Source organism: Tiliqua scincoides, chromosome 14 (genome assembly GCF_035046505.1).
Source record: "Tiliqua scincoides isolate rTilSci1 chromosome 14, rTilSci1.hap2, whole genome shotgun sequence".
NCBI classification, from domain to species: domain Eukaryota; kingdom Metazoa; phylum Chordata; class Lepidosauria; order Squamata; family Scincidae; genus Tiliqua; species Tiliqua scincoides.
The window spans coordinates 14,665,452-14,692,873 of NC_089834.1; the positions used below are offsets into that span (position 1 = coordinate 14,665,452).

The 27,422-nt window shown below is 46.2% G+C and overlaps 1 protein-coding gene across 1 annotated transcript; it reads right to left on the reverse strand.

Moving 5' to 3' along the window:
• Positions 1-76: 76 nt before the first annotated feature.
• VPS37B (VPS37B subunit of ESCRT-I) lies at positions 77-25,983 on the reverse strand. The gene is made up of 4 exons (XM_066609932.1): positions 25,760-25,983; positions 10,304-10,475; positions 9,042-9,124; positions 77-6,271 (listed from the first exon to the last, which is right to left on the reverse strand). Exons 1-4 carry the CDS (start codon positions 25,862-25,864, stop codon positions 5,777-5,779), a joined length of 855 nt encoding a protein of 284 aa, XP_066466029.1. The 5' UTR covers positions 25,865-25,983; the 3' UTR covers positions 77-5,776.
• Positions 25,984-27,422: the final 1,439 nt, after the last annotated feature.

The window sequence follows — 27,422 nt, forward strand, 5'->3', positions numbered from 1 at the left end:
TTGAGCATGGGGTGTCAAGTAACCCAGCACCTTGAGGCATAAACAGCAAGCTAAATGCCCCAGACTATAGCCCCCTTGCTACACGCCCTCCCAGAGCCAGCCTATTACTCTAAGTCTCCAGCCTTCATGCTTCAGCAGAGGTAGTTCTGCTTACCTATTACAAGCTGCAAAGAGAATGGTGTGTTAGAAGTTCCACAAATCTTCACTAAAACACCCGCTGCTTGCACTGAATGAATAAAGCCGCAGCAGCAAAATCCGCTCACGTTTTTCTCGTAATACCTATATACATATAGACACGCAACAAATCAAGAAATAGGTTACAGCTAATGTCAAGCTGATATACCGCAATGTTCCACTTTATCACGGACCTCTCTCACATGTATACGCTTCTAGAAAAGGGCAATTAAGACAACTGCATATCAAAAAGAGTGGCTATTTTCCCCCATTAAAGGAACATGGCTTCCCTCCTGCAATTGCCAGGTTCTTGTGACCACTGCTGGCTGGGCAGGACAGGTCTACGGGACAAGCATTTTGCAGCATTTCAAACAAAGGTCAGCAGACTGCAGGACACCCCAACTGGACACTAACTGCTCCATGACCGAGTCTGTTAAAGCAAACAAACCACAAGTTCTTCCCAGGGAGTATTTGCTGCTTGCAACTGTCTGAAATCCTAACGCACGTTAAAATATGCGTTGGCACAAGATTATGCCGTACTGGCCCTGGCCTGCTGTGCCCCTGGAGTCTGAATCTAGTGCACAACAGGGAACACTACTTAGCGGGCGGCCCTTCACAACACCTCAGGAAGCTCAAGTCAGCGGCCCTCGCTCTCTGGCACCCGAATAGGATGCACCGTGTTCCCCGGACCTCAGTCGTCCTTCAGCTCTGTTTTGAATCAGTCCTTCCAACTAGAGTTAAGGCATTCATTTCAGCCCAATGCACAATCTACACTGTAGAAGAAAAAGTTGCGCTCCAACAAGCCAGCCCTGAAGAGCTAGCCAAAGTATCTGCACTTCTGCCCTCCAAACTTCAAGGAGACGTACATGTGCTCTTCGCACATCCCCCCGCCCCATCAATGCTGAGCTGTAAGAACATTTGCTTCCTAGAGGCCGGCAATCCATATTCCCAGGTCACTACACTATACACAGCCCCAACAAGGTGGCTCGTGTCAGTGCTTCCTTCCCCTACTTGCGACCACAATTTGCCCAGCAGCTGGCTGAGGGGAAGGCAGCCTGGACTCACAAGCAAGATACGGGCTGTATATCTAATGTCTCATTGACAACAAGCAAGCAAACAGCATATGCTGCCTTGGGTTTAGTTTTAGATTGAAGGAAGGAGCTCTTTGGAACGGCCACCGAGTCAAGCAAAATGCCAGCATTCTGACCAAGTCGCAAGCAGCGATCCTAAGGCACACATCAGCCACTTGTCCACCAGACTGCATTGTTGCTGCATGGAAAGCCATATTTTTCCGGCTGGTTGTAGTGTGGTGGTTTCCCTCCCCCCCTATACAAGGTATCCCTGAATGATTCAGCAATTGCAAAGTTGTGTGTGTTTTTTTAAAGGCAAGTAGTAAAAAATACTTCAGAGTTATTTCTCAATAGAAACAGCTGGGTACCATCAGTCCCAACACACATCAGAAAGTACAGAAATATGGGTGTAAGAGTACAAGGGAACTTATGCCATCTTCTCTATTGGGTCTCAGTTATTAGCTCAGCACCAAGAATATAAATTAGTAACAGACATGTGAAGAATGCCCTGGTGATGGTCTACAGCTATGCCAAAACTGAAAACATAAGTGGTTTCAAGACTTGTAAGCTTCATAGCTCCTTCCCAAGAGCCCAGGAAATTTAAATGCCGAGATACAGGATCTCCCTTAACCTTCATCCATGGACTACAGTTCCCAAAGATCCTTGCAGAGATGGACTGCAATCAACTTCTCATGCCCACTGCACAAGGGACACTAAATCAGAATCCGCTACGAGGTGGGGTCCTGGTGAATGAGCAATACCCACACACAGAGCGACAAGCCTCCTCTATGACCGCTTCCAGGAGAATGTGCAATCAAAACTTTGAAGTATGTGAGAAGCTGCCAGGTGACCTCCTCTCTGCCCCAAAAAAGGCATCTGAATTACTCATTTCAACAAGCAACATGACTTGTTGTGAGTCACTTTATGGGTCAGTTGTGTGCTATACTTATGCAGCCATGATCCTATACTCGTGCATAGCACCATGCCTTGCCTAGTCATACACCCTTTTGGAGAAGACCAGTCACATGTCACTGACCTCTGAAGGAAACAAGGCTGCCTCACCAAGCTGTGACCGCTGAAGCTTTACACTCCATCTTTAATGAGCAGTGCAGAAAATCAAGAGGATAAACCAAGCCAGAATCAAACCTATAATGAGTACACAGTGGTGAGCAAATCCAGGTACATCTTTTAAGGGGAAAAAAAACAAACATGTGCCTTGCACACAGTGCTGAAAAATCACAGGTCCCATCAGAAACCAGCCTTCCTGCAGCTAGTTAAGGTTGCCAGAATTTTCTCAAAATCTACCCAGTGCGAGTTGGATCCTGGGGTGTAAACTAGCAAATCAGGAGCTGCTGGTCTTGACAGGATTGGCCTCGTAATCCCATACGCAGAAGAGAGGATCTCTTGTTTGTTTCAAGACAAATGAGACTGGCAGGCCACGGATGGGCACCAACTGCGCATGGAAGCAGATGTGTGGAAAGGGATACATTCCCAGCTTGTCGCTGACACAGTGTTATTATGGCTTGAAGAGGGCGGCCTCCAGGGCGAAGAGACCTGCGTCTGGCTCTTAAGACACCCTTGCAGAATACAGAAAGGGCCACAAATAGGAAGGCCTTAAACGTGAAAAATACAATTAATGCCAAAGGAATTGCGTTGTACAAAAACCGGTGGCAGCTTTGCTTCTGTCACCAAGGAAAATGCATCAGTCACAGGCTGGCAGGAAAGAGGGAAGAGCAGGAGTCTCAAAGGAAAGATCTGGACTAGCAACTAGGGTGTTGTTGTTTTTTTAAAAAAATACTGTATTCACAGATTCACTTGAAATTCACACAGTAAAACATTAAGGCAAGCTGATAATTAATGGGCTGTTCCATCAGCTTCACAACTCCACTTCTGTGCGCCAGGAACACAGCCCTTGTTAACACCTGACAGGAAATCCAGCTGCCTCTTTCCCCCTCCGCCTCACGGAGCTTGAGGCTTGAAGGAATCTTGAAATCAACTCAAGTGTCCGCCTCTGCAATTTGGGGCAAGTGCTAGCGGAACCGGCTTGGTCTGCCCCATTCTCAGGGATGTGCTCTAATGGACTCATGCTGCAGTTTAGCTTGAAGGGAGCTTTCTCTGTGTGCGCTGGCTCTCTTGTCCGAACCCTTTTAGGGCACACTCTCAGAAATCAGGGCACCACGCTCGCTGCAGCTTGGAAGGAAGGAAGGAAGGAGTTTTAGCTGACGCTTTGACATACTTCCCATTCCCACAACCCCACAGGCTGTTTGGCTGCATGTGAACAGCACACTCGAGCCTGGGTCTAGCACATCCATCTCAGCCGCGTTAATGGCTACAATTCCCAAGTTCACTTTTCTGGCCAGGGACGTAAGCAGTAAACAGAAACCATGAGAAGAGGAAGATAATGATTCAGGGTGTAAAGGTTTGCAAAACTATACTCGTGAGCTCAGAGCGTGCAAAATAAGAATTCTGTGTTGCCACCACTGGAATTGAAGCTACAGCAGAAGTCAGTCACCCTGCCTACGTTAGGACTATCTGCTCTTTTCAAAGACTACACCTTGCTCTTGTCCAGAAGATAGTACAATCCAGATGCAAAAATGTCCCTGATGAGAGAGTTACTTTATGGCTGCCAAATTGAAAGACACATTAATGTTAACACGGAGTTGCTTAACTTCATAGCACCCAAGGCAATCTTCCCAGCAACTGAAGACTGAAAAACCCCACTATTTGCTAGTCTTTGTATAAGATCAGTTACTCCAAGGTACTGATGACGAAAGGTTTAAATAGGCAACACACATATCTGGGACTGCTTCACAGAAGAACCAACTGTGGCCTGTCTCACTCTCGCACACATCCAGTAGCTAATGCTCTGAAAGTGCATTCCACCCGATACTTTCCACCTCCCAAGGCTTTTCCTGTTTGACTTTTTAGAAACCTATTCAGAAGGCTGGAAGAACTTACAGTCCAGCCCTCAATAAGGTTTCCTTGGTCTGGTACGAGATCCTGATATCTTTAGGCACAGTAAACAGAACTTCCTACTAAATTTAAACGGCAACTCAAAACACGCCTCATGAAACACAAGGGATTTCAGAGCTGTTCGTGCTTATTTAAGAACAGTGAGAAAAAACACACAAACAGAATGGGCGTCTTCATCCTCTGCACTCATTCACCCTCTGGCAGGCTCTTTCAGGCAATTACTAGGCCATGAAAAAAGTTTAACGGCCGTTCAATCCCCCATCCCAGGAGTCAGTCCAACAAAAGCTTACAGCAGAACTACAACTGCAATCTTTGAAGTGGTCAGGATTGCAAGAGTTATTAAATGGGAAAAACCTAACAAAAGATTCGGGAGAGAGGCAGAAGCAAAGCCTGTCTAATAAGGACTTAACCTTTGGGACAGAGAAAGGTCTGGAAGGAGGAGGGTAGGCTTGAAAAATGCCTTTTTTCTGAGCAAAGAGGAGGCAGGTTTTAAGTACCCAGATGTAGAAGGCTTTAGGCATATGGTCAGGAGATAGTGGGAAGAAGAAGAAGAAGCAATGCTCACTGGTCACTAGATGAAACAAGCCACAAGGTAAACCAGGACATGGAAAAACGTGCTTGGGAGAACTGGGTGTTCAAAAGACGTAAGGACATTACAGGTAAATAAGCCTCTTGTGCTGCGGTGGGGCAGTTTGGGAGGGAGAAGAAAGGCAGAACCTTCACCAGTCCCATAAGCAAGTAAGAGATTAAATACACATGGATTAAGGATGGTCAGTAAGAAGGTGGTTGAGTACTCTCTGACAGCACAAACTGCATAACGTACAGTCAATCATCAAGAGCAGAAAATACTTCCATTCACAATGACTTTTGAAATCCTGAGACTTTCTGACCAACGTTTCGGAGGAAAGCTGGATTCCCCCCCCCCCAATACTATACAAAAGGCAATTCAGGGACCCAACTGCACCGGCATCGCCTCCGTGAAACAAATGGGACTACAACAGCATGGGAGGGAACTTGCCCCCCCTTTCGGGTGCCGACGACTCCGCTAGCAAAACTCTGAATGACGCGGTTCTTTTCCAGAGCGTGTACCACAAGCTACCAATGTTGTTGGCAGCACAGGGGTTTTCTGCTCCCAGAATGCGTGAGCAGCAGCTGCTGCTCAGGTCTCGGAACAAGGGTTCTTTTGTGGAGTTAGTAGTCTGCCGTCCGCCAGGTTCGAATCAAGCAGCAAGGGAAAAGCCTTTGGAGAGCGGCGCATGTTTTGCATTGGCTGAGCGCATCTCTCAAGAGGCAAGGCCCCAGTTATGATGAAGACACTTTCCCACATTTGCATGATCCAGCGGCTGCCGCCACCCTTCTGAACAGAGTTTTGCGTGGATGCCGATTCGCTGGTTATAAAGAAAACTCGTGCATGCAGAATGTGTGCACTGCCGGTTGTCAAGGCTGAGCTCCTCGCACTCTGGTGTGCAAAGCGCTGGGGCGTTCTTCGGCAGAGTCTCGGGGATGTCGGGGACTAAAAAGGACAGCACCAATTCAGGAGTCCGGGCCTGGGGGCATCTTCATTGGAGGATAAAGCCGGGGTTTGGCGGGAGGCGAGGCGGTGGTCTTTGGGGCAGTGCTGGCGGGTACTGTGGGGCAAACTGAGTTGGGTACCCTGCAGGGGGCAGTGGATTCATAGGAGGCATGCCTGTTCGCGGGGGAAGTGGAGGGTACGGGACACCTGAATAAGGAGGGGCTGGTCCCACATTCATGGCTGCTGTGAACGGAGTAGGAAACCGTCCTGCGGGGACCGCCGATGCTGGAGGGGGCGGCGGCGGATTGCGGCGAGGCATAACGGAAGGAGGGGTGTTTGCCTCCGAGGTCTGCAGTGCCGGCTGCGTTTCGGCGACTCTTGGCAGAGGTGGCACCGGAGGCAGCCTGGGGCCCTTCAGCACCATCTCTTGGAGCTTTTCGATCTTCACGCGGCGCAGGTGGGCCAGCTTCCTTTGGCTCTGGTATTCATCAATGAAGGTGTCCAGAGGAAGTTCCCCATCCAGAAACTTCTCAGCCATGTTCTGCCATAAACAAAATCAATCATTAGAAAGAAGAATGCGTCCTGGAACCAACCAGCCGCAAGCTGGACATCAGGAGCCTGGCTATCTGGTAAGAGAAACCACAAAACCCACCAACACATTTGAGAGAACTGACTCAGCTTGTATTCACACAATGTTTTGCGAAAAATAGTGGATGAAAATAGCATTTGTAATGGACTTGGGGAGACAGAATAAGAACATAAGAACAGCCCCACTGGATCAGGCCATAGGCCCATCTAGTCCAGCTTCCTGTATCTCACAGCGGCCCACCAAATGCCCCAGGGAGCACACCAGATAACAAGAGACCTCGTCCTGGTGCTCTCCCCTACATCTGGCATTCTGACTTAACCCATTCCTAAAATCAGGAGGTTGCGCATACACATCATGGCTTGTACCCCATAATGGATTTTTCCTCCAGAAACTCGTCCAATCCCCTTTTAAAGGCGTCTAGGCTAGACGCCAGCACCACATCCTGTGGCAAGGAGTTCCACAGACTGACCACGCGCTGAGTAAAGAAATATTTTCTTTTGTCTGTCCTAACCCGCCCAACACTCAATTTTAGTGGATGTCCCCTGGTTCTGGTATTATGTGAGAGTGTAAAGAGCATCTCCCTATCCACTCTGTCCATCCCCTGCATAATTTTGTATGTCTCAATCATGTCCCCCCTCAAGCGTCTCTTTTCTAGGCTGAAGAGGCCCAAACGCCGTAGCCTTTCCTCATAAGGAAGGTGCCCCAGCCCCATAATCATCTTAGTCGCTCTCTTTTGCACCTTCTCCAGTTCCACTATGTCTTTTTTGAGATGCGGCGACCAGAACTGGACACAATACTCCAGGTGTGGCCTTACCATCGATTTGTACAACGGCATTATAATATTAGCCGTTTTGTTCTCAATACCCTTCCTAATGATCCCAAGCATAGAATTGGCCTTCTTCACTGCCGCCGCACATTGGGTCGACACTTTCATCGACCTGTCCACCACCACCCCAAGATCTCTCTCCTGATCTGTCACAGACAGCTCAGAACCCATCAGCCTATATCTAAAGTTTTGATTTTTTGCCCCAATGTGCATGACTTTACACTTACTGACATTGAAGCGCATCTGCCATTTTGCTGCCCATTCTGCCAGTCTGGAGAGATCCTTCTGGAGCTCCTCACAATCACTTCTGGTCTTTACCACTCGGAAAAGTTTGGTGTCGTCTGCAAACTTAGCCACTTCACTGCTCAACCCTGTCTCCAGGTCATTTATGAAGAGGTTGAAAAGCACCGGTCCCAGGACAGATCCTTGGGGCACACCGCTTTTCACCTCTCTCCATTGTGAAAATTGCCCATTGACACCCACTCTCTGCTTCCTGGCCTCCAACCAGTTCTCAATCCACGAGAGGACCTGTCCTCTAATTCCCTGACTGTGGAGTTTTTTCAGTAGCCTTTGGTGAGGGACCGTGTCAAATGCCTTCTGAAAGTCCAGATATATAATGTCCACGGGTTCTCCCGCATCCACATGCCTGTTGACCTTTTCAAAGAATTCTATAAGGTTCGTGAGGCAAGACTTACCCTTACAGAAGCCATGCTGACTCTCCCTCAGCAAGGCCTGTTCGTCTATGTGTTTTGAGATCCTATCTTTGATGAGGCATTCCACCATCTTACCCGGTATGGATGTTAGGCTGACCGGCCTATAGTTTCCCGGGTCCCCCCTCTTTCCCTTTTTAAAAATAGGCGTGACATTTGCTATCCTCCAATCTTCTGGTACTGTGGCTGTTTTGAGGGACAAGTTGCATATCTTAGTCAAGAGATCTGCAACTTCATTCTTCAATTCCTTAATAACCCTTGGGTGTATGCCATCAGGGCCCGGTGACTTATTGATCTTTAATTTATCAATGAGGTCTGAAACATCTTCTCTTTTAACCTCTATCTGACTTAACTCCTCGGTTAGGAGGGGCCGTTCGGGCAGCGGTATCTGCCCAGAATATGCCCAGAATATGGCCCAGAATCATCTACTATAATCAACAACGGTTTCCAGCTGCTCCTAGCCTCACCACCCAACATTCACTGGGGTACACGAGGGGTCAGACCCGAGAGCAGCTGTATGCAAAGCTTGGTAGTCCTCTGCTATTCGATGGGCAGCTGCCTGAATAAGGAGCTGCCAAGGATGCGTCTCCGGCTCTTTCCCTGCCAGACCACATGAAGAACCGCGGATTCCTCCTCTGTGTCCCTCACAAGGAGGGATTGGTCAGCGTTCCCCTGCTGGCTGGAGACAGGAATCTGCCATGACATAATTTTCCAGGTAGTCAGCCAAGCAGCTCACAGGCTATGCCAACTAGGGAATCATTAACAGGGAACTCCACAGAGCGGCCAGCAAATTCAGCCACTGCAGTAGAAAGCGGAGGCTTTCAGGCTGCACGTCTCAGCAAGTGAATACTGCAGTAGATTACTTCAAAACTCATCAAGGGCGGTCATCAGAGCACACCAGACACAGCTCAGAACAAACTGTACGTGAAGACGACCAAATAATGTGAGGGTTTGTGCTTGCTGGAGAAGGAACAGCAGCCCCAACTTCCCACCCTGACTCAGGAGACAGCACCGTCCTACGTTCAACAGGCACGCAAAAGCAAGCCAATCATGGTTCTGCATGCTGCTAGCACAGTTTGCACTTATCTTTGAGGCTTGAAAGACCACCCACGAGCCCGTCAAGACGAGAGGCAGCCCTCTGCTGGCAGCTCAATGCCGTTTAATTCCGCAGGCTTCTTCCACTTACCTCGGTGTCTTCTTCAATCTTGGCCCCTTCTGCCTGGAGCAGCGCTAGCAGGGTCTCCAGGGATGCATTGCTGGATTGCCTGTCTGCAGGCAGAACGCAATCAGCAAGAACCATAAAGGGGGGCAGAGAAATTAAACAAATTTAGGTTAACTGAGCTAAAAGCTTGACAAACTTGCAGAAGTTAAATGAAAAACACTGCTGAAAATGCACACACACAAGTGTACGACACGCAGTTTGGGGGCTTAAAGTGCAGTTTTTTGGTGGGGGAGATCCTGACAGAACAGAGAGACCAGCCTCCTCGGCAAGGTGGTTTTTTAGCACTTACATTTTTATCCTACACTCCCTCCAAAGAACTCAGTGCTGAATGAGTTGCTCTTCCCCCCATTTCATCCTCTCAAGGTTGTTAAGCTGTGACATAGCAACAGGCCCAAGATGTCCCAGAGGGATTCAGAGGTGGGAAGATCTGAACCCTGGTCTGCCTGGCCCCAGTCCATTTTAAGTACCCCTCTGGCTTCAGGCAACCACCATGAACTTAAAAACAAGTTAATACAAAAGCAGTTCAGCCTCTTCAGCTCTCAGGCTTCCCAATCATTCTCTTTTTCTCAGTGAAAACGCTCCTACTTTATCCCTTTCCAAGAGAAGCTCCTTTCCAACAGTTTGTTTTCTTTGGTAGGGCACAGCTTTTGGGACTGGAAGTAAGCAATAGCCGCCTATATGATGGGTGTGGCTCCATCTGCAACTGGCTAGCACACCTATCCTACGCACATCGGCTTAGAATGCCCCTTTGAACATGCTCAACTTTCCAGCTCAAACTGGAAAAGCCGGGCATCCGTCCAGCGCATGTGGACTCCTAGAGACTCGGTACAGTGCGGTTCCAGAGGAAAAACTAAATTGTGAATGAGGAAGCCCCAATTTACATCCTGCTTCAGCCACGAACTCACTTAGGGGCTGCCATCAAGTCAGTCTGCTCCCCCAATTTACAGCATGGCAACAATGATACTGACCTACCTTATAAAGGCTGTTATAAAAAGCACCACTTTGAGTGTACTTGTGTAACAAGGGGCACCTTCATGGTAGACCATGATATTTATACTGTGATGGCTCCAGCTTTTGCCCCCCCTCCCCAAGGCTAAAACATTTAGTTGTAGTCCTAGCGCTGATCTTTAGAAGCAACTCTGTATATAGCTAAGAAGTTGGAACAGTTGTCACTAAGAGTTAGAGTGAAACACAGAAAGGGAAGGATGTCACCAGAGAAGCCTTACCTAGCTTGGTTTTCTTTATCTGATATGCTTCGAAGAGAACTTGCAGCTCCTGGTATTTTTGTGTCAATGCAGCCTTCAGGGCATCCAGCTTTGGCTGATACAAGAGGTTGCCTTCTGCCAAGCTACGGTTGCCAGCAAGGGTCACGTCCTTGTTAAGCTGAACATTCAGGGCCTTAAAAAAAAAGAAAGAGCCAGGGTTAGTTGGGCAGCCCAAAGCAGATGCCAGGGCACATCCAAGATTTTCATGCTCCCAGATGAGATGGGAGAGATAGAGGGGGGGGGGGAAATGCCACTTTCAAGAGCTGCCTGGGAAAGCTGCCTTGGTAGCACACAGTGTCACATGAAACCTCATAATGAGATCTGTAGATCAAAGGGGAAAACTGCAGGATCGAAACACTGTTACTCAGCCTGAAATCAACAGCAGGATACAGTTTCCCCTAATGGGATGGGAAGAACAAGGTCCCGTTTCCTTGATGACACAAATCTGATAAGAGAGCTCTTTACTGCACTCAGGGGTCAGCGAGTACATACGACGTTGCAGAAAAGGTTAGAGTTGTTTCTCTTTGTTGATTTGCTTACTATACACACACACCACTGTTCTGCCAACCACTCAAGGGGGGGAGGGTTTGTGTGTTACAAATAATGGCTTCCAACCAGAAAGAAATGACCCAAAAAGGAAAGAAGAATGGGAAGGAAGAAAAAGGTGAGCACACACCAACTAGGGGCAGCAGAGCAGTGGAAGAACGCCTGCTTTGCATGCAGAAGGTCTCAGGTTGAACCCCAGGAAGACCCCACGTTCATCCCTGAACAAGCAACAGATATTGAAAGGGAGGAAATCAGGACTCCAGGTCCAAAATACTGTAAAACTGGCCACTGCAGCTGTATGCTTGGGCAGCGTCGGGGCAGATTAACAAATAAATACAGGGACTATCTGGGAGACTGCTTCAAGCCAACACCATTAATTCTTTGCCTTCTGGTAGTCAAAATTGAGTCTTTAAGGTCAGCACTTGCAATCCTGAGGCTTGTTCTCTAACAGCAACTCAGTAAGCACTGACCTTCAGTCAGATCCCCAGGCTGGGCTGCACCTTGATCACCTCTGAGTCAGTCTTGACAGAACCTCTGTGACACATACACACACACACACACACACCCTTATAGGTGCAAACTGACTCACTTTCAGAAGGCACCCGGAACTGCTGCACCATCAGTAGCCCTCACGGTGTGCCTGCTCCTTAAGGTACACCCTTAAAAAAAACATTGCGGCCACCAGCACCAACTCTCTTCATCCAATTATTTACTTCCTCCAAAAGGCCTGGGAAAAAAACTCCACTCTGCTGAGTCACCACCATTATCCAAGGTATTAAAAGTTCTATGACGACTCATTTCAAGCACCCATGCCAGCCAATGCACCTAGTTCACCCTTCTTCACGCTCAGGATAGTACCAAGAGCCAGCTGCAAACTACCAGAGAAGCTCAACTAAATCATCAAAACTAAATGCTTTAATCCAGACACACTTTTCCCGAGTCAGTCCCATCTGGGAGAAGTTCTGAAGCTCCCCTCTTCAACATTCCCACACCACAACACTGTGGAACCTAATTCTTTTCCACATGTGCTTATTTCCCCCCACAAGGCATTCCTCCCATTAATCTGCTCTTAATTCTCCCCCAGTTGGATATCAGTTGGATATCGTACTTTCTCCAACACCTGTTTTCTGAGAAGCCGGCACACAGCACAGCCCAGTGTAAATATTTCCATCACAGGCAGTAAATATCACTTGTTCTCCCTGGTCAGTGTGTGAATTTCAGAGGCGATAAAGGACTATTTCCCATGCCACAAGTCAACAAAACCAGACCCCCCCACCCCCACCCCTCTACAAGCAGCTTCCATGCAATATGGAAGCAGGCACCAAAGCTTACTAGATTTCTCCACCCGCTTAATTTATTTCCAAGGACACGACTTTTCTTTCAGAAACAATTAAGGAATTACACTCTTTATTGTGTTCTGGGTCAAATCTACCCAAACTGACACAGCTCCACAATCATCACTTATTAAGGATCCCGCGGTGTCTGGAAGGAGACACTGCCACGTTGGAAATTAAGGCAGCAGCTGACAGGCAGAAGGAGAGAGAACCACACACGTCCCCACAGAAAGTGTGATGCAGAAAGCCACTCTACAGAATGCCAGTCATTTAATCATTGTGTTAGCCAGGAAGGAAAAAAATAATTATACAACTGGCCTTTTTATTCCTAGAGTCTGTGACATCACCAGGCAACAGGAAGGGAGTCAATTACAAAAGAGAGCATGGGCTGCCTTATGTATAACAGACTTACATGTACTAATTTATTAGCTTGTAGAACATGCCCCAGGATACGCTGCAGACTGGAATGAAGGGATATATGAAACACAAGGATGCCACCACAAAACCGCAGCCTTGTGTCAGCTGCTCTCCAACAAGGTGTAATTTCAATTACTTTCTGTGCCATAATATTATGGGTGCATGTATTTTTCTGAGAGCTGCAAGGAAATACTTCAGGACATGGGGCAAGTTGTGGGAGGGATCTGGCTGTAAGAGAAGATAAAGGACAGGAGAGACAGTGCCTAGCGATCCACACCCACCTCCCTGCCTCATTGGGAAACCTGAAATCTTCACTGCAGCCACCACCCAAACCTGGACAGCCCAGGCAAAAGGACGCTGCGATGGGAAAACGTCCCACTTAGAGACCCAAAATCAGAGGTCACCTTAAAAATCAGACAGCAGGAAGCAGCAGGTAGGCCTGGGATGAGAGGGCAAACCTGCTCCCTCTGGAGTGAAGCAAGACCACATCAGGCAGGCAAAATGGCAGAAAGTTTATTAGAAGAGTTTAGAAGTACACACACAAAAATAAACCATAGTCAAGGCAACACAGTGAAAGCGTTTTGGAGTAAAAGGCTGGCAAGCAAGCTGAGAACAGCCATGCCTATCCACACCTATAAAATGACTTGCTGGGTCCTTTCCCTTCCCTAGGTACTCATGCTAGCCCAAGATCTTGGTCCTTACATCCACACCCAGCCAGCCGGGAGACTCTCTGATGATTCCAACATAGTGGATGAGCAGCCAGGACAACATGCAAAGGAAAGGCAGGTGGATGATAGCACTTCTTAAAACCTGTGGGCATTAACCAGGTTTTATCTGCAGGATTGCATACTTGGGGTCATCCAAGGCTCTCCTGAATAACCTGCTCTCGGGGATCAGGTGGGTTCCCCAGTCCAATGAGCAGGCTTGCAGTCAAATCCTTTGTTTACCAGTCAGTTGGGGAAGGCAATGGTTAGATAAACAGGGCAGACAAAGCTACTGCATGTAAATGACTTAGTAGCCCCTACAGGAAGGTCCAAAGCAAGTAAAAAAAACAACCCAGCAATTCTTGCCATACTGACTTATATGGCTAACTTGACATAGTAGGCAATTTTCAATGCTGCAGCTCCATTCTACCAGAGAGCCAGCACATGGGAAAGAATGCAGCGATGTCTCTCTGACAAAAAAAAATTGAACAGGAAACCAAAGACTGCAAAGTTAGGAGGCTGAGAACATCACAACATCTTTTTTGATGCAGGTCTCACACAACTTGAGGTTAGAGGAAGGGAGCAGTCACAGGGCTGTCACATCCACCCACAGCAAAACCCCAGGAGTTTTGGTTCTAAGCTGATCTCTACCACCTACTTGGGAACTTCAGGCAAGTCTCTTAACACTTTAGCTGCAGTGTGTAAGCACCTCACCCTTGTATAGAAAAGTCCCCCAAATTAACTTCAGAAAAAGACATATGTTGAGTTATTTGAACATGAAGAAACAGCATTACTGTTAAGCTGGCTGGCCAAGCAAAAACAGGTGCACAAAGATCTCAAGTTGAACAATTCACAACATACCAACATCACGGTAATAGAACACTGTGCCTTAGACCACCTTGAGCTACACAAAAGATTTTTAAAGCAACGAATAGTCAGGGTTTTTAATTCTACCCATGAAGCAAATCTAGATAGACTATGATTGCATTTTAGCATTAACATATACTACATATTATTTATATAGTGCTAAAAGGTCAGACTATCTACTTGGCTACAACTCTATATGAAAATGTTATACTGGACTACTCCATCTTCCCCCTCCAACAGGCACAGAGATTAATGAGAGAATGAGCTTCCTCAATGACAGGACTATGGAACACCATTTTTTGTGAGCTTTTGGATATAAGGAAAAGCTCAGCTTTATTTAAGATAGTATTTAGGATTACTGATTTGTTAACCCATTTCTGCCCAGCCCACAGGTGTACACATTTGATCCCTGTTATGTATCTGCAATGTTGGGCAGAAATGGGATTTCATTTTAATTGTTTAAAAGCTACTTTACGATGAAGTTAAAAATTTTTTACTCTGCTTTTGGAATCTGTCAAGGTCAAGAATCGGAGTAATATATTTAAATAAATGTCACGCATGAAAAGGGGAACTTGAGTAGCTTGCTGCACCCAGTATGGTCGCAGCTGAGGTTTGAACTGGGGATTGTACAGCCCTCTCTTAGCCGTTCTGCTGCAGAAACTCTGGTTGAAATTGCTAAAGCTGAAAAGCATGCATCCCAGCCAATGATAATAGAAAAGGCACTACTTAAAAACACTCAAAGCACTGGCCAATTCTCTTTGTTAGAAAAATTACACCCTCTAAACCAAAAGAAGCTTGATTCACACATACAAGACTGACAACAGAATCAAAGCAGCAGCAGGCTGGGAATTATACACAGGTCACCACAATACAGCCTTCGCTGAAGAATTCTCCACTGTGTTTTTTCCCCTGCAACTCTGTCCTTCAAGCCGCAACAAAATCTGCCACTTTAATTTCTGTGTTTTGTATTTTTGCATGTTCTAAAACCCACAAAACTGAAACTCCTTTGAAATTAAAGGACTTAAGAAGCAAGTGTTAGCTATGAGTTACATCCTTCATTGATTCTTGCGGGTTTTGAGGGTTATTTGCATGTTTCAAGTGTGAAAAGAGACCGAGGTGGAATCCTGTTATCATCAATGTTGTTCTGAGCTAATGGGAACATGAGACTAGATGAGGGGTGCCCAAACCCTGGCCCTGGGGCCACTTGCAGCCCTCAAGGACTCCCAATCCGGCCCTCAGGGAGCTTCTAGTCTCTAATGAGCCTCTGGCCCTCCAGAGATTTGCTGGAGCCCGTGCTGGCTTGATGCAACTGCTCTCAGTGTGACGGCCAACTGTTTGACCTGTCGCATGAGCTATGGGATAAGGGCTCCCTCCACTGCTTGCTGTTTCACATCTGTGATGCAGCAGTGGCAGCAATGGAAAGGCTGGCCTTGCTTTGTGTAAGGCTTATATAGGCCTTGAGCTATTGCAAGACCATCATTCATTCATATAAGTTCCATCTCTAATGTATTCATTTATGTAAATTTATTCAAATTTAAAATGCAAATTTCTTTTCTTTTCTTTTCCTGGCCCCCAACACAGTGTCAGAGAGATGATGTGGCCCTCCTGCCAAAAAGTTTGGACACCCCTGGACTAGATGAAGAAACATGACCATGTGAACTTATCACACAATAAACACACTGAATATAGCCGAAATTTTATTGAAATGCGTTCAATTTCTTTATTAACAACATTTACCGTGTTCACTTATGAGCTTCTTTGTAGGAAACGATAAAAACTGGTGGCAAAATCAAGTGGGTGTCCCGTCCCCCCCAACAATCTGCTGCCAGAGGCATGTGCCTCAGTTGGGCTCCTGGGTGTGCATATCCTGACTGGATCTTACCAGTACCAAGATATTGTTGATTCAAACAAACCGATCCTGGAAAGTCTGGGATGAAGAGAGTTCCAGGTTACTATGAAATCAAGAAGCCCACAACATGGAACAGTCATGAGCCATTTACCTTCCCCCAAGGAGCTCAGGGCAGTTCACATGCTCCTGCTTTCATCTTCACAGCAACCTTCTCAGATAGGTTAAACTGCAAGTGGCCCAGGGACATCCAGTGAGCTCCATGGCCAAGCCTGAATCTTCAAGCAGGACTGGCAAAGAGCATGCCTGAAATCTCTGGAGTGACGTCACCCCTGACTGGAGACAATGCTGAGGCGTGTAGACCTCCCATCTAACTACGAGTACAGATTTTTCCATCTGTTGCTCAAAAGTTCCAAATCCTAACCTATATATTAACCCATTTTTGCCTAGCCCACAGGTGTACACATTTGGTCCCCGTTGCGTATATGCAATGTTGGGCAGAAATGGCTTTTAATGGGGAACAACAGGCCAGGTGCAAAACACTTTGGGGCACATCCCAATTTCTCGTCTTGTGCAAGCGCACGCCCCTTTGAGCACACTCTGGTCTGCTTCAGAATTCTGCATCTAGCAAACAAATCAACGATTCCTCTTTCCTTCTCGGAAAAACTACAGTGATTCAAGCCTGACTGCTTTTCTTAATTGAATGTGCTGAGATAACAGGCCTAGACTTATCTTAGAACAGAATGGGAATCTGGGTATTCTCACTGGAGGTTATGATTAAGTAATAACCATATTAAATAGCTAGCAGCTGCCATATGGAACTCTGAAATGTTCCTCCACTCCCTCCCACTCCTGCAAAGTACACTTTCTTTTGTATTTTGAAGGGAATAGAGACAGTGGCGGGGGTGAGGGCTGCGTGCAAGAGGGAGAAATGAACCAAACGGGGTATGTAAGATGGCCATTTTCCTACCACAAAATTACTGCAAAATAGTGATTCATATGCAGGATTTGCCAAGCAGAGCGGTGGGGAACAACACTGGTCCATGGGAACAAATCTAAGGGTACAACTACAAATGCAATATCTGAAACACGATATCTGAATAAAACTAATCCCAATGGCTCACCACGATCTGGCAAATCCAGTTATAATTATAAACTTGCTTAGGCAGATGCTATGGAAAGGAGTTGTGTCAACATTTCCATTAGAACTTTTTTTTTTTTTTTTTTTTTTTGAGAAAGATTCAGAACTTTTGACCGGGATAAACAAGAGTTTGGCAAACATGCAACCATTTAAGACTCGAGGCAAGCATACACACAAGCCTGTCTGAACACTAAGGCTAACCACCACAGCACTCTGTCATCGTAAGTACAGTAGGTGGACACAGGCGGAGGGCATTTGCACTATGAAATCAAGATTATGAAATATTCTTGAGGTCCGCTAAGCTCCATCTCTGCTTGCCTTTCAGAAGGTACCAGTAGCTAAGATGTACCTTTTCCAGGTGTCCCTTCTTTGCATTGTATATTTTGTCACTCTTTCAATGACTGATTGAAAAATGACTGTACTGTTGTAAAATCTTTTAAATTGCTTTTATTTTTAGTTTCTTGCATGGTAGTTTAATGTCTAACTTTTATAGAAATGCCTGAAATAAGCATCTGCAAATTAGGACATCAAAATGCTTGTTTTTCAATGATAGCTTCCAAAGGGTTAGTTCAGGCTGGGTTTTGGTCTTGCCGTATCTTTAACAACGAACTAACTTACTGCAGAATAAGATTGTGTGAACTAGACAGCTTACTTCATCAGGTGCATTTGTGGAAGTGGGCTCTAGTCCACAGAGGTTTATCTCATAGTAAGTGTGCTAGTCTTGTGACTCTTTGTTGGCTGTGTTCTTTAATACAGGACTTCGGCCCTACCCACAAACAAAAAAAAACACCACTAAATCATTTCCTCCTTTTGTCATTCAGCTTAGCAAAGTAGGGCAACAATGGTGTGGCTATTTTTGTTTGATGTGACCAAACTGTGAATTTAAAAAGGGGGAGTGAGAAATATTTATTGCTTTGGGAACGATTAAGAAGGGAGAAAAATAAAACTTGCTTTAAGCTTCCCATCTCATAGGGCTGTGGTAACAGCCTTTAACTGGCAATCCATGATGGTGGCACCCCCAACAAAAGGGGGTGACTGACTGAATGTGAATGAGGCCTCCTGTCCCTTTAACTACTGCATAAAAGAGGGAATTTCAAGACCCCACTCTTCTCACTCCCATCATAGCAAGCTGCCTCTAACCCACTCCTTCCCGTTATGCAACAACTGAAAGTACTGGGACCTAGAGACAAGAAACAGGAAAGTGAATGTGTATGGTTAACACATTTAAAGGGGAAGCCAACCCCATCTGAAACAGATTAGTGTACAATTATAGCAGAGGGGTGTAGTGAAAATTATGTTAAATACAATGCAGTCCAGGTAAAGTTCACTCTCACTGTGCAAGCCAACTAGCAGTCACATTTTTGGCTTGTCCTAGAGGGTCCCATCTTGTAGCCTGCAGTTAAAGGCAGATAACCAGTCTGGAAAGGTGGAAGGCCACTGCAATAAAAGACTTTACAGAACCACCAGAGAACCCAAGCACAATTCCCTTTGATGCTGCTATCCAACAACCAAAACCCCTTTGTCTTGTTTGAACAGAACACACACCCTGATTTTCCTCTCTTTCTCTTCCTGACCCAGACTTCTAAACTGTATATGTATAGCAGGGAAATGAACTCTGCTTACAGATGCCAAAGTCCTCACTAAGTCTGCTGGCAAATATTCTGTCGTATGACATTATATTCATATTCTTAGCCAATGACTGTTGCAAATAATACTTTTCTCAGAACAGAATTTTTAAAAGGAGCAGAAATACCTCACTCTGATCATTAGCAAGCTGCATATGTTACCGCAGAACAAACAATATTCTAAGATTCAACTGTTCACTTTAAGAATAAATAGCGCATTATGAAACCGAGAACTGAAAAGTATTTCACGTGCTTTGCCCAGATACAAATTAGTGAAAGACCAGTCACTTAAGAGCCAGCCAGATTCTCAAGTCCAAGTGCAAAGGACAGAGTAGCCCACTTGGATGACAGTCCTAAAACTCCAGAAGAGAGCTGAAAGAAACAAAAAGACACAAATGAAGGCTACACTATCATTGGCAGACGAGGGGGCCTTTTCACTGATGCAGAGTGCAATCGTGACACAACAGATGACTCCAGTTCAATTTAAAAGCTTGCTATGTATGCTACATTTCACAATTAAGATATGCTCTTGTACAGCTTATCAGCAGATGACACAGCGCTGGTCATGAAACATACAAGGTAGCAGAAGTATCACAAGACCCAAGAGCAACAAATTTATTCAAGTGAATATCATTAACAGTATTTATATACCATTTTTCAAAAAAAGTTCACAAAGCAGTTTACAGAGGAAGTCAGATGGCTCCCTGTCTGAAAAGGGCTCACAATCTAAAAAGATACAAAAGAAACCCAGCAGACAGCTACTAGAAAAAACACTGCTGGGTGAGGAAGGCAGTTACTCTCCCCCTGCTAAATAAAAGGGGAGCATCTCCAACAGGGAGAATGATAACTAGCAAGACAAGCAGCTGATGGAATGCTATTGAGGTAGTTTAGGAAAGAAACCAGATAGTCAAGAAATGGATTAACTTTTCTGCTAAAGCTAAGGTCCAGACTCTTTTAAACCAAACCAATGCAAATCTTTGTGGTGGAGGGCAACCTCTAACCTTGCTGCAAACGTAAGGAATAGAATCAAGACTTTGAACAGTTAGTTTTAATGCTCCTTAACATATTTTGTTAAGTTGTTCACTAGGGAGCAGAGAAACTTGAGGAACAGGACCAACACACGGTCCACACCGACATCAGTTACTGACCAACTTCTCTGAATCAATCCTGCTCTTAAAATATTGCAGAGGAAATGGTACTTTAGTCGGTATTTGATGTTTTGCTAAGCCCTTCAGAGTTAAAGGTTCCTGGATTCCCTTTAGTCCTCATTTTGCTATGTAGTTTAGCCAGCCAGCCAAGACATTACACTCAAGACCATAGTTTGCATTCTGCGTCAGTAAGACAGGCCGTTACAGCATAGTACATGTGATTCCTGTGGCACCTTAAAAGAGAAGCAGATTTATTGCAGCAGAGTTCATTTCATTAGATGCATGAAGAGGAAGAGCATATTACATACAGTCAACTGAATATATCATCTGCCATCTCTCTCTCTCTCTCTCTCTCTCTCTCTCTCTCTCTCTCTCAGAGGGAACTCAATGCATTTAAGAAGGTGGGTTCTAATTCATGAAAAACTTAAGTCACAATAAACCTCTTAGCCTTTTAAGGAATCCGAGGACCTTGCTTTGTACTTCACCAAACTGTGCTGGGGAAGGCAAAGCCATCACAATATGCCCCAGGACATCATTCTCACCATCCACTCCAGGACACCCCCAGCAGACTTTGCTGCAATGAGATGGAACCGTTAGGCCAGGGTGAAAGAACAGAACATTTGGTGGATACAAGCTTTAAATAATTGACATCCACAAAGGAAAACCAGCCTGTAGTTAAAGACATGCTTAATTAGTAGCCTTAAAACCTAATTTCATGTTGGCAGAAGAGAACATGACCACTTTCATAGTGAGGCTGGAGAACAGTGGTAAGATGCCAAGGAATGTGAGCATCTATTAGCTGGGGTTTTTCCTCCCCTCCTTATTTTGAAAGTAGTTTGTGAGAACACAAAGGACGACATCGAAAGCACTCGAGTTCACCCATCTTCACATTTTTCAGGAAGTCAAGCCTCTCATGTCTGGATTTCACTTGCACTCACATTTTAGTTGCTGTGCACTGTGAACTTGACAAGTCTATTACATTCCTGTATAGTTAACCATCTCTGATAGTTTTCCCAACACTGTTGCCTACCTAAGACACAAAGAACAGATCCATTTCAGTGGCCCAACTTCTCCTAGTAAAATGATATTATAACTTTGCATGCGTTATAGCTTTGCATGCGTGTCAGCATGAAAATTTCTATAAAGCTGAAATTCTAAACCTTTCAGCTTCAGGAGAAACACACACACACCAGAAATCAATATTCTGGTATTGAAGTCAGGACCATGCCCTGCATTTGAGGACAAAGATCTCCTTCTGCAAGCTGTTCTAGTAACCTACTGGGATAACACACCGGCTTCCTCATATTGTATATCAAGGCATTTAAAAGGTCATATTCTGCAACCCCACAAGCATTTCAAATAATGCAAGAAATATACTCCTCTGAAAAAGTTAAAAAGAAATGGAAAAAAACAAACATTAGCCATGTTTGTTTAAGGAGTGGCAGCAACAGCTTTTGAAAAGCTGACTTTCAAAGCAATAGGTAATTGTCTTCCAGATCCTCTGCATTTTTCAAGGAGACTTCCTTCCAGAGATGCAAAATTAAATTCTAATCTTACAGTGGGCAACCACTAAGCATGAAGTAGTAACACAAGGTGACCAACACTTATTACAGGACGTCTTAGATGAATATACGCTTGCCAAGGGAAGAACAGTTGGAAGGGAACTGCAGTAGGGAGGAAAGCTAGAATTTTGTTTTTTTTAAAAAGCAGAATTTGATAGCACAATGGCCTATAATTCAACACTTCTTTGCAAAGCTTTGAATTCCATTTTCACCAGCAAAGCTTGATAACACATGAAGCACAACCTACTAATTTTATTTCATGTGCAGACAGCACTTGGTGAAACACCAGTGAAAATGGAATTCAAAGCTTTGCAAGGAAGTGTTGAATAAAAAGCCTTCTTGCTGTGAATTATTCCATGGTGAGAGGGCCCCACAAATACTGCCAAGGACATACAGCATCTGCAAATTTTCAGTAAGCAACACATGGGAGAAAGAGGATCAGGTGCACTCAACATACACACACAGGACAGATATTCAGTGGCTCTCCCTCAGGTTATTAGACACACTGGCACACGTGATGCATTTTGGTGTCATACACACACAGTAAATCAGAAGAGTTATAACTTCTTTAGAGCATACACTGATTACCCACAAAGCACACTGGCACAACCAATTACAACGAGTTCTGAATATTTTTCGCCACAAAAATTAACACCACTTACAGCAACAGCAGTCACTGGTTGTACAAACCAGGGCCAGCAGCTTCTACAGTGAACAGATTGCTTCAAAAAGTGATGGTGGACCATTTCCCAGGGATGGTCATCCAGTACCCCTCCCATGAATAGCCTGCAAAAGGCGGCAGGCAAAATGACACCACCCTGCTTTCCCCTTTCCGGACAGAAAAGGATGGCCAGGGAAGGAGAGAATTCACCCTGGCTCAGTGACAGAGAATTTGCTTTGCATAGAAAAAGATGTCAGACTCAATCCAAGGTAGATCAGACATCACCCAGGTGTGTCCGGTGGTCAGACACTCCCTAAAACCCTGGAGAGCTGCAACCAGCCTGTGTTGACAACTCTAAGCTAGATGTACCAACTGGTTGACACTGTCCAAGACAGCTTCCTACATTCACAGGCCAGCTACTTCTTTAGCATCACTGGTGTACGAGGAAAGCACCACTGGTCATGGAACATACTCGTAATTCCCTGCAGTTAGGAGGAGGACTGGAAGAACATCAGTGAGTGCCATGCCCATCAGAACACAAAGAGATACAACTGCAGCAGCAGATCACAGCACGTTGGTTCCTCAGGGAACAAGCCGGATTCCCCACTTGCGCACTTAATTGCTGGCATCCCTAAATGAAAATGATTTAACATGGCCAGAAGTGTGTGCTTAATAAACAGTGCATGTGCAGCATGCAATTCAAAGCATGTTTCTCCTGGGCAGGTTAACTGGGAAGAAAATCCTTCAACAGAACTCAAGACTGAAAGGTGCATACCGAAAGGGGTTTTTCATTGAAATGTGTGTGTGTGTGGGGGGGGGGGGGGCTTAGCCACTTTCTCCGAAGCTGACACCTGCTTTTCCTTGCAAAACTCTTTCCCAAGGTGCCAGCCAAGATCAAAGACAGGACTCAGTGTTGTTTTATTTACAGTACTTTTCTTCACCTCTCTCATGACATTTTACTCTATTTGCTATCAATATTCACAACACACTCCTGGAAACATGTAAGATCTCGCAGGACAACCACCAAACTGCCAGGGTAAAGCACGCACAAGTCAGATTTAAGAACTAGATTTCTTTCAACCCAGGTCAGACAGAACACAGACATATTAAATGTGTTTGTTTTTTTTAAGGGATCAAGGTAGGTACAGACTCTCAGACAACTTGCTTGCTCATTTTTTTTTCTGCAAGAATTGAGAATTATGAACACATCTTCCATTCATTCAACTGCAAAGTTTCCTTATAGCCTTGAAAACAAGGGATGCATTATCACAACGCTCGATACAATCGTAGCAACAGAGCAGATTTTCTACAGCTCGGTACAATGATCTACGGAGGACTTTTCAGATCCACAGCCTAGACATTCCCCCAGTTGATAGGCTGGCTTTGGGGTTTTGTGCTAGTCAGTTACCAAGGAGTGACTTGAAAAGAGAGACCCTCCCTCCCTTTACAAATTCCAGGCAAACAAAAGAGCACTGAGAGACAGCCCAAAGATTTCCAAGGATTCAGAGGTTCTTTTATTTGAGCAGCTGCTACACTCACAAGCTTCCAGAAACCAACTGACTAAGGAGGTGGGGGGGGGATGACGTGTTAAGGTTGTCGCCTGCTCTCACATGCCTCAGAACTATATGGAAAGAAGACAGAACAAGAGAAGGTGAGAAGTCACAACTTTGAAAGGTGAGGATTCAGTCAATTAGCATGGCTTACTTTGCCCAACTCAAGGAGGAGGAAGAACCAGGATCACTTTTTGTGCCCAAAGCATTGAAAAGGGAGTTACTGTTCTGGAAAGCACACTTAGAGCAGCTTAACTTTATTCATGGTCCAAATACAAGGAGCAAGATGAAGCTTCTGTAAATCACTGCACAATTTCAATTTCAAAACCAGCAAAAACTAAACTGCTTTGGATTACAGGAAAAGGTAAATAAAGGGGGGGAGGGCAGACGCACTACATCTGCCACAAAGCAAGCTGAAAAGAACAACTAACACAAGCTATTCCCATGGGGCAGGGTTGGCAGATGTCCTTCCTTTTAAGGGAGCGCCCATATGCCAAACTCCAGAAAGCAAGGATGGGCGCCTCCTGCTTTTCAGAACCAATCTGGTTCTACCGGACCCCAAGAAACACAAATCTGGGGTAGGTCTTGTTTCTGAAGTGTGGATAGGACGGCACTGACAGGCTTCCCCCACTCCCCAGACAGGCTTCCCCCACTTCCCCTTCTGGAAGGGAGCAAGACCTCACACGCCTTTGTCACTAAGGGTTCTTACAATGAATAATGCCTGAAAGTGGCGATCGGCAAGGGTGGGGAGCATGTACTTCCCTGCACATGCTTTTATTTATTCATCACCCATTTCTTTCCACGTGCTCAGAAAGTAGTTGCGGGGGAGGCTACCAAGTCACTCGTTCCCACCCTCAGTGCCTACTTCCACATCGGCACATGGTTCTAAACTGACTCAACATTCAGGATGGGGCTCTCACTAGTCAATCTGTCCTACGCACAGACCTTCTTCCACCCACCACTGATCATTCGCTACAAAGACAGCTGCAAGGCCAGGCCCACCTTGTCTATCCTCTTGTGGGGAACATATTGTACTTAAATGAAAGGGCTGCTCTGACAGAGACAGTGCCCCTAATTACTGGGACAACCCCTCTCTATCCTTAGTATCTTACAACACAGTAAAGCTCAAGTGGAATCAATGCAAGATAGATATTTACCCTACGAGGATATTGGGGGGGGGGCAGAAGAGAAGGCAGCAAGAGGAGAAGAGCAGTCAGAACTACACAGAGGGACTTCGGCAATGGGATAGTGGGAGAAAAAAACTAGGTCTGTGAATAAACATGGAGTTACATTAGGAGAGAGGTCAAATTCTGATCTAGTCCCGCCCAAACACCAGAACGTAACTAACACAGCAAGCAATGGGGGGGCTCAATCCTTACCTTGGAGTAAGCCCCGCTGAACACAGCAGGGCTTGCACCTGAGTAAATATGGAAAGGGCATGGGGGGGAAGAAGGAAAGGTGAAGTCCAGCTGTTTGCATAGGGTACAACTCAAAAGCAAGCTGCACTGGGTCCAACTCCACCTACTCTTGTTCAGCACTTTACTCTCGCATGCAAGAGTGCATAGGAACGGCACAGGGGATAGGAACACACCTTGGATAGCCTTAAAAGAGTAATAGTTACTGAATATAAATAATTACACCCAAGGGTGGGGGGAAGCCTCTCCCGAGCAACCATTTCCTAGGCAACAGGGAAAAAGCTGACAGTACCCCCCAGCTCCCACAGACAGCCCCCCAGCTCGAGAACCCCCCATAGACAGCCCCCCAGCTCAAGAACCCCCCACAGACAGCCCCACATCCCCCACAGCCAGCCCCCCAGCTCAAGAACCCCCCATAGACAGCCCCACGTCCCCCACAGCCAGTCCCCCAGCTCCAGATCCCCCCACAGCCAGCCCCACCTACAGACCCCTTCATAGCCAGCCCCCCCACCTACAGACCGCCCCATAAGCCCCCCAGCTTCAGATCCCCCCACCTCCAGCCCCCCAGCTCCAGGCCCCCTCACTGACAGCCCCCACCGACCTCCTCCATCTCGCGGGCCATGCCCTGGAGCTGCTCCTCGTCGTCCAGCAGCTCGTTCAGCTGGCGCAGGCTCAGGCCCTCCAGGCGCCGCACGTCCACCGCCATCGCCAGCCAGCGAGAGAGCGCAGCGCCCGCCTGGCTCGACTGGCTGCTCCAGAGGGAGGCTGTTCCCGGCCCCTCCGGAAGTAGCCCAGCCGCTCTTCCAGGGCCCCTGCCTCCTCTCCTTGCTCACCACCCAGGTAGGGGGAGGGGCGAGGCGGGAGGGGCGGAGTCTCCGTCGCCACGCCCACAAGTCGCCCTCCTGCTCCCCATCCGCCAAGCAGGTACGGAATGAACGGAGGGGGAGGGGCCTGTGTAGCCACGCCCACAAAGACGCCTCTCCAGCTCCCCAACCACCAAGCAGGCACGAGAGGAACGGGGCCGGAGGGGGCGGGGTCTCAGTAGCCACGCCCATAACTCGCTCCTTTCCTTCCCCACCCACCAAGCAGGTAGGGAAGGAATGAAGCGGGAGGGGCGGGGTCTAAGTGGCCACGCCCACAACTCGCTCCCTCCCTCCTCCGCGAGAGCCGTTGGAGATGGGGAAAGGGCGGGGCTGGAGAGGGGGAGGGGAGGGAAAGGGCGGGAAACGAGGGAGCGGCTCTGAGGGGATAGCGCGCGAAGCCGCCACTGAGGCGCTTCGTGACCTCCCCCTCAGGAACACGCAGTGACATACACACGTGTGTATACATTCATACATACACATATATAAGCACATATGGACACACATTTTTAATAAACTGAAATACTTATGAATAAAGCCATGGCCCAGGAAGGAAATTCTGTTCAGAATATATATATATATATATATACACACACACAAACATCTATATCTATAGTGTTAACAGTGTTAGTGTGTTATAGTGTTACATATATAACTATAGTGTTATAGTGTTAGTGTGTGTGTATATATAGTGTTAACCCCCTGTTATCTGTCACTATAGCATTATATACACACATATATACACACACACACACAAACATATTTCCCATAAATATATATGGGAAATATGTGTGTGTGTGTATATATATATATGTATGTATACATACACACACTATTATACACACACACACACACACACACACACACACACACATAGTGTTAACCCCCAAGTTATCTGTCACCTATATAGCATTATATATACACATATACACACACACTTCCCATAATATTATGCGTGTGTGTGTGTGTGTATAGTGTTAACACCCCAAGTTATCTGTCAGATGCTATATAGCACTACACACACACACGCGCATGCATATAGTGTTAACCAGTATTAACCCCCCCACTTATCCGTCACATCTTATACATACATACATGCCTGCGCACACACACACAGCTATATAGCATGTGACAGATAATGGGGGTGGGGGTGGGGGTTTAACACTGTTTCATGACCACTGCAGTTCTAGTGAGCAGGGAAGAGCCTTTGGGCAAAAGCCATTGATGCTGGTCATGTAACCGAACGGCTGCTGCAGCCAGGAAGGAAACTCTGTTCAGGTCACATCTTTACTACCAGTAGTAAACTGCACCAGCTGGATATAGGTAGGGAAAAGCCGTGCGGTTTTGCAAGGGTGAAGTAGAAGCTTTCACAAAAATATCTCCATAGCAGTGACAAACTCAGAG

Excerpts from the sequence above, each read along its gene's own strand:
- VPS37B (XM_066609932.1), bottom strand. The coding sequence starts at position 25,864 with ATGGCGGTGGACGTGCGGCGCCTGGAGGGCCTGAGCCTGCGCCAGCTG. Across the intron at positions 10,476-25,759 it reads TGGCCCGCGAGATGGAGGAG|GCCCTGAATGTTCAGCTTAA; the intron begins GTCGGTGGGGGC and ends TTTTTTTTTAAG. Across the intron at positions 6,272-9,041 it reads AGATTGAAGAAGACACCGAG|AACATGGCTGAGAAGTTTCT; the intron begins GTAAGTGGAAGA and ends TGTTTATGGCAG.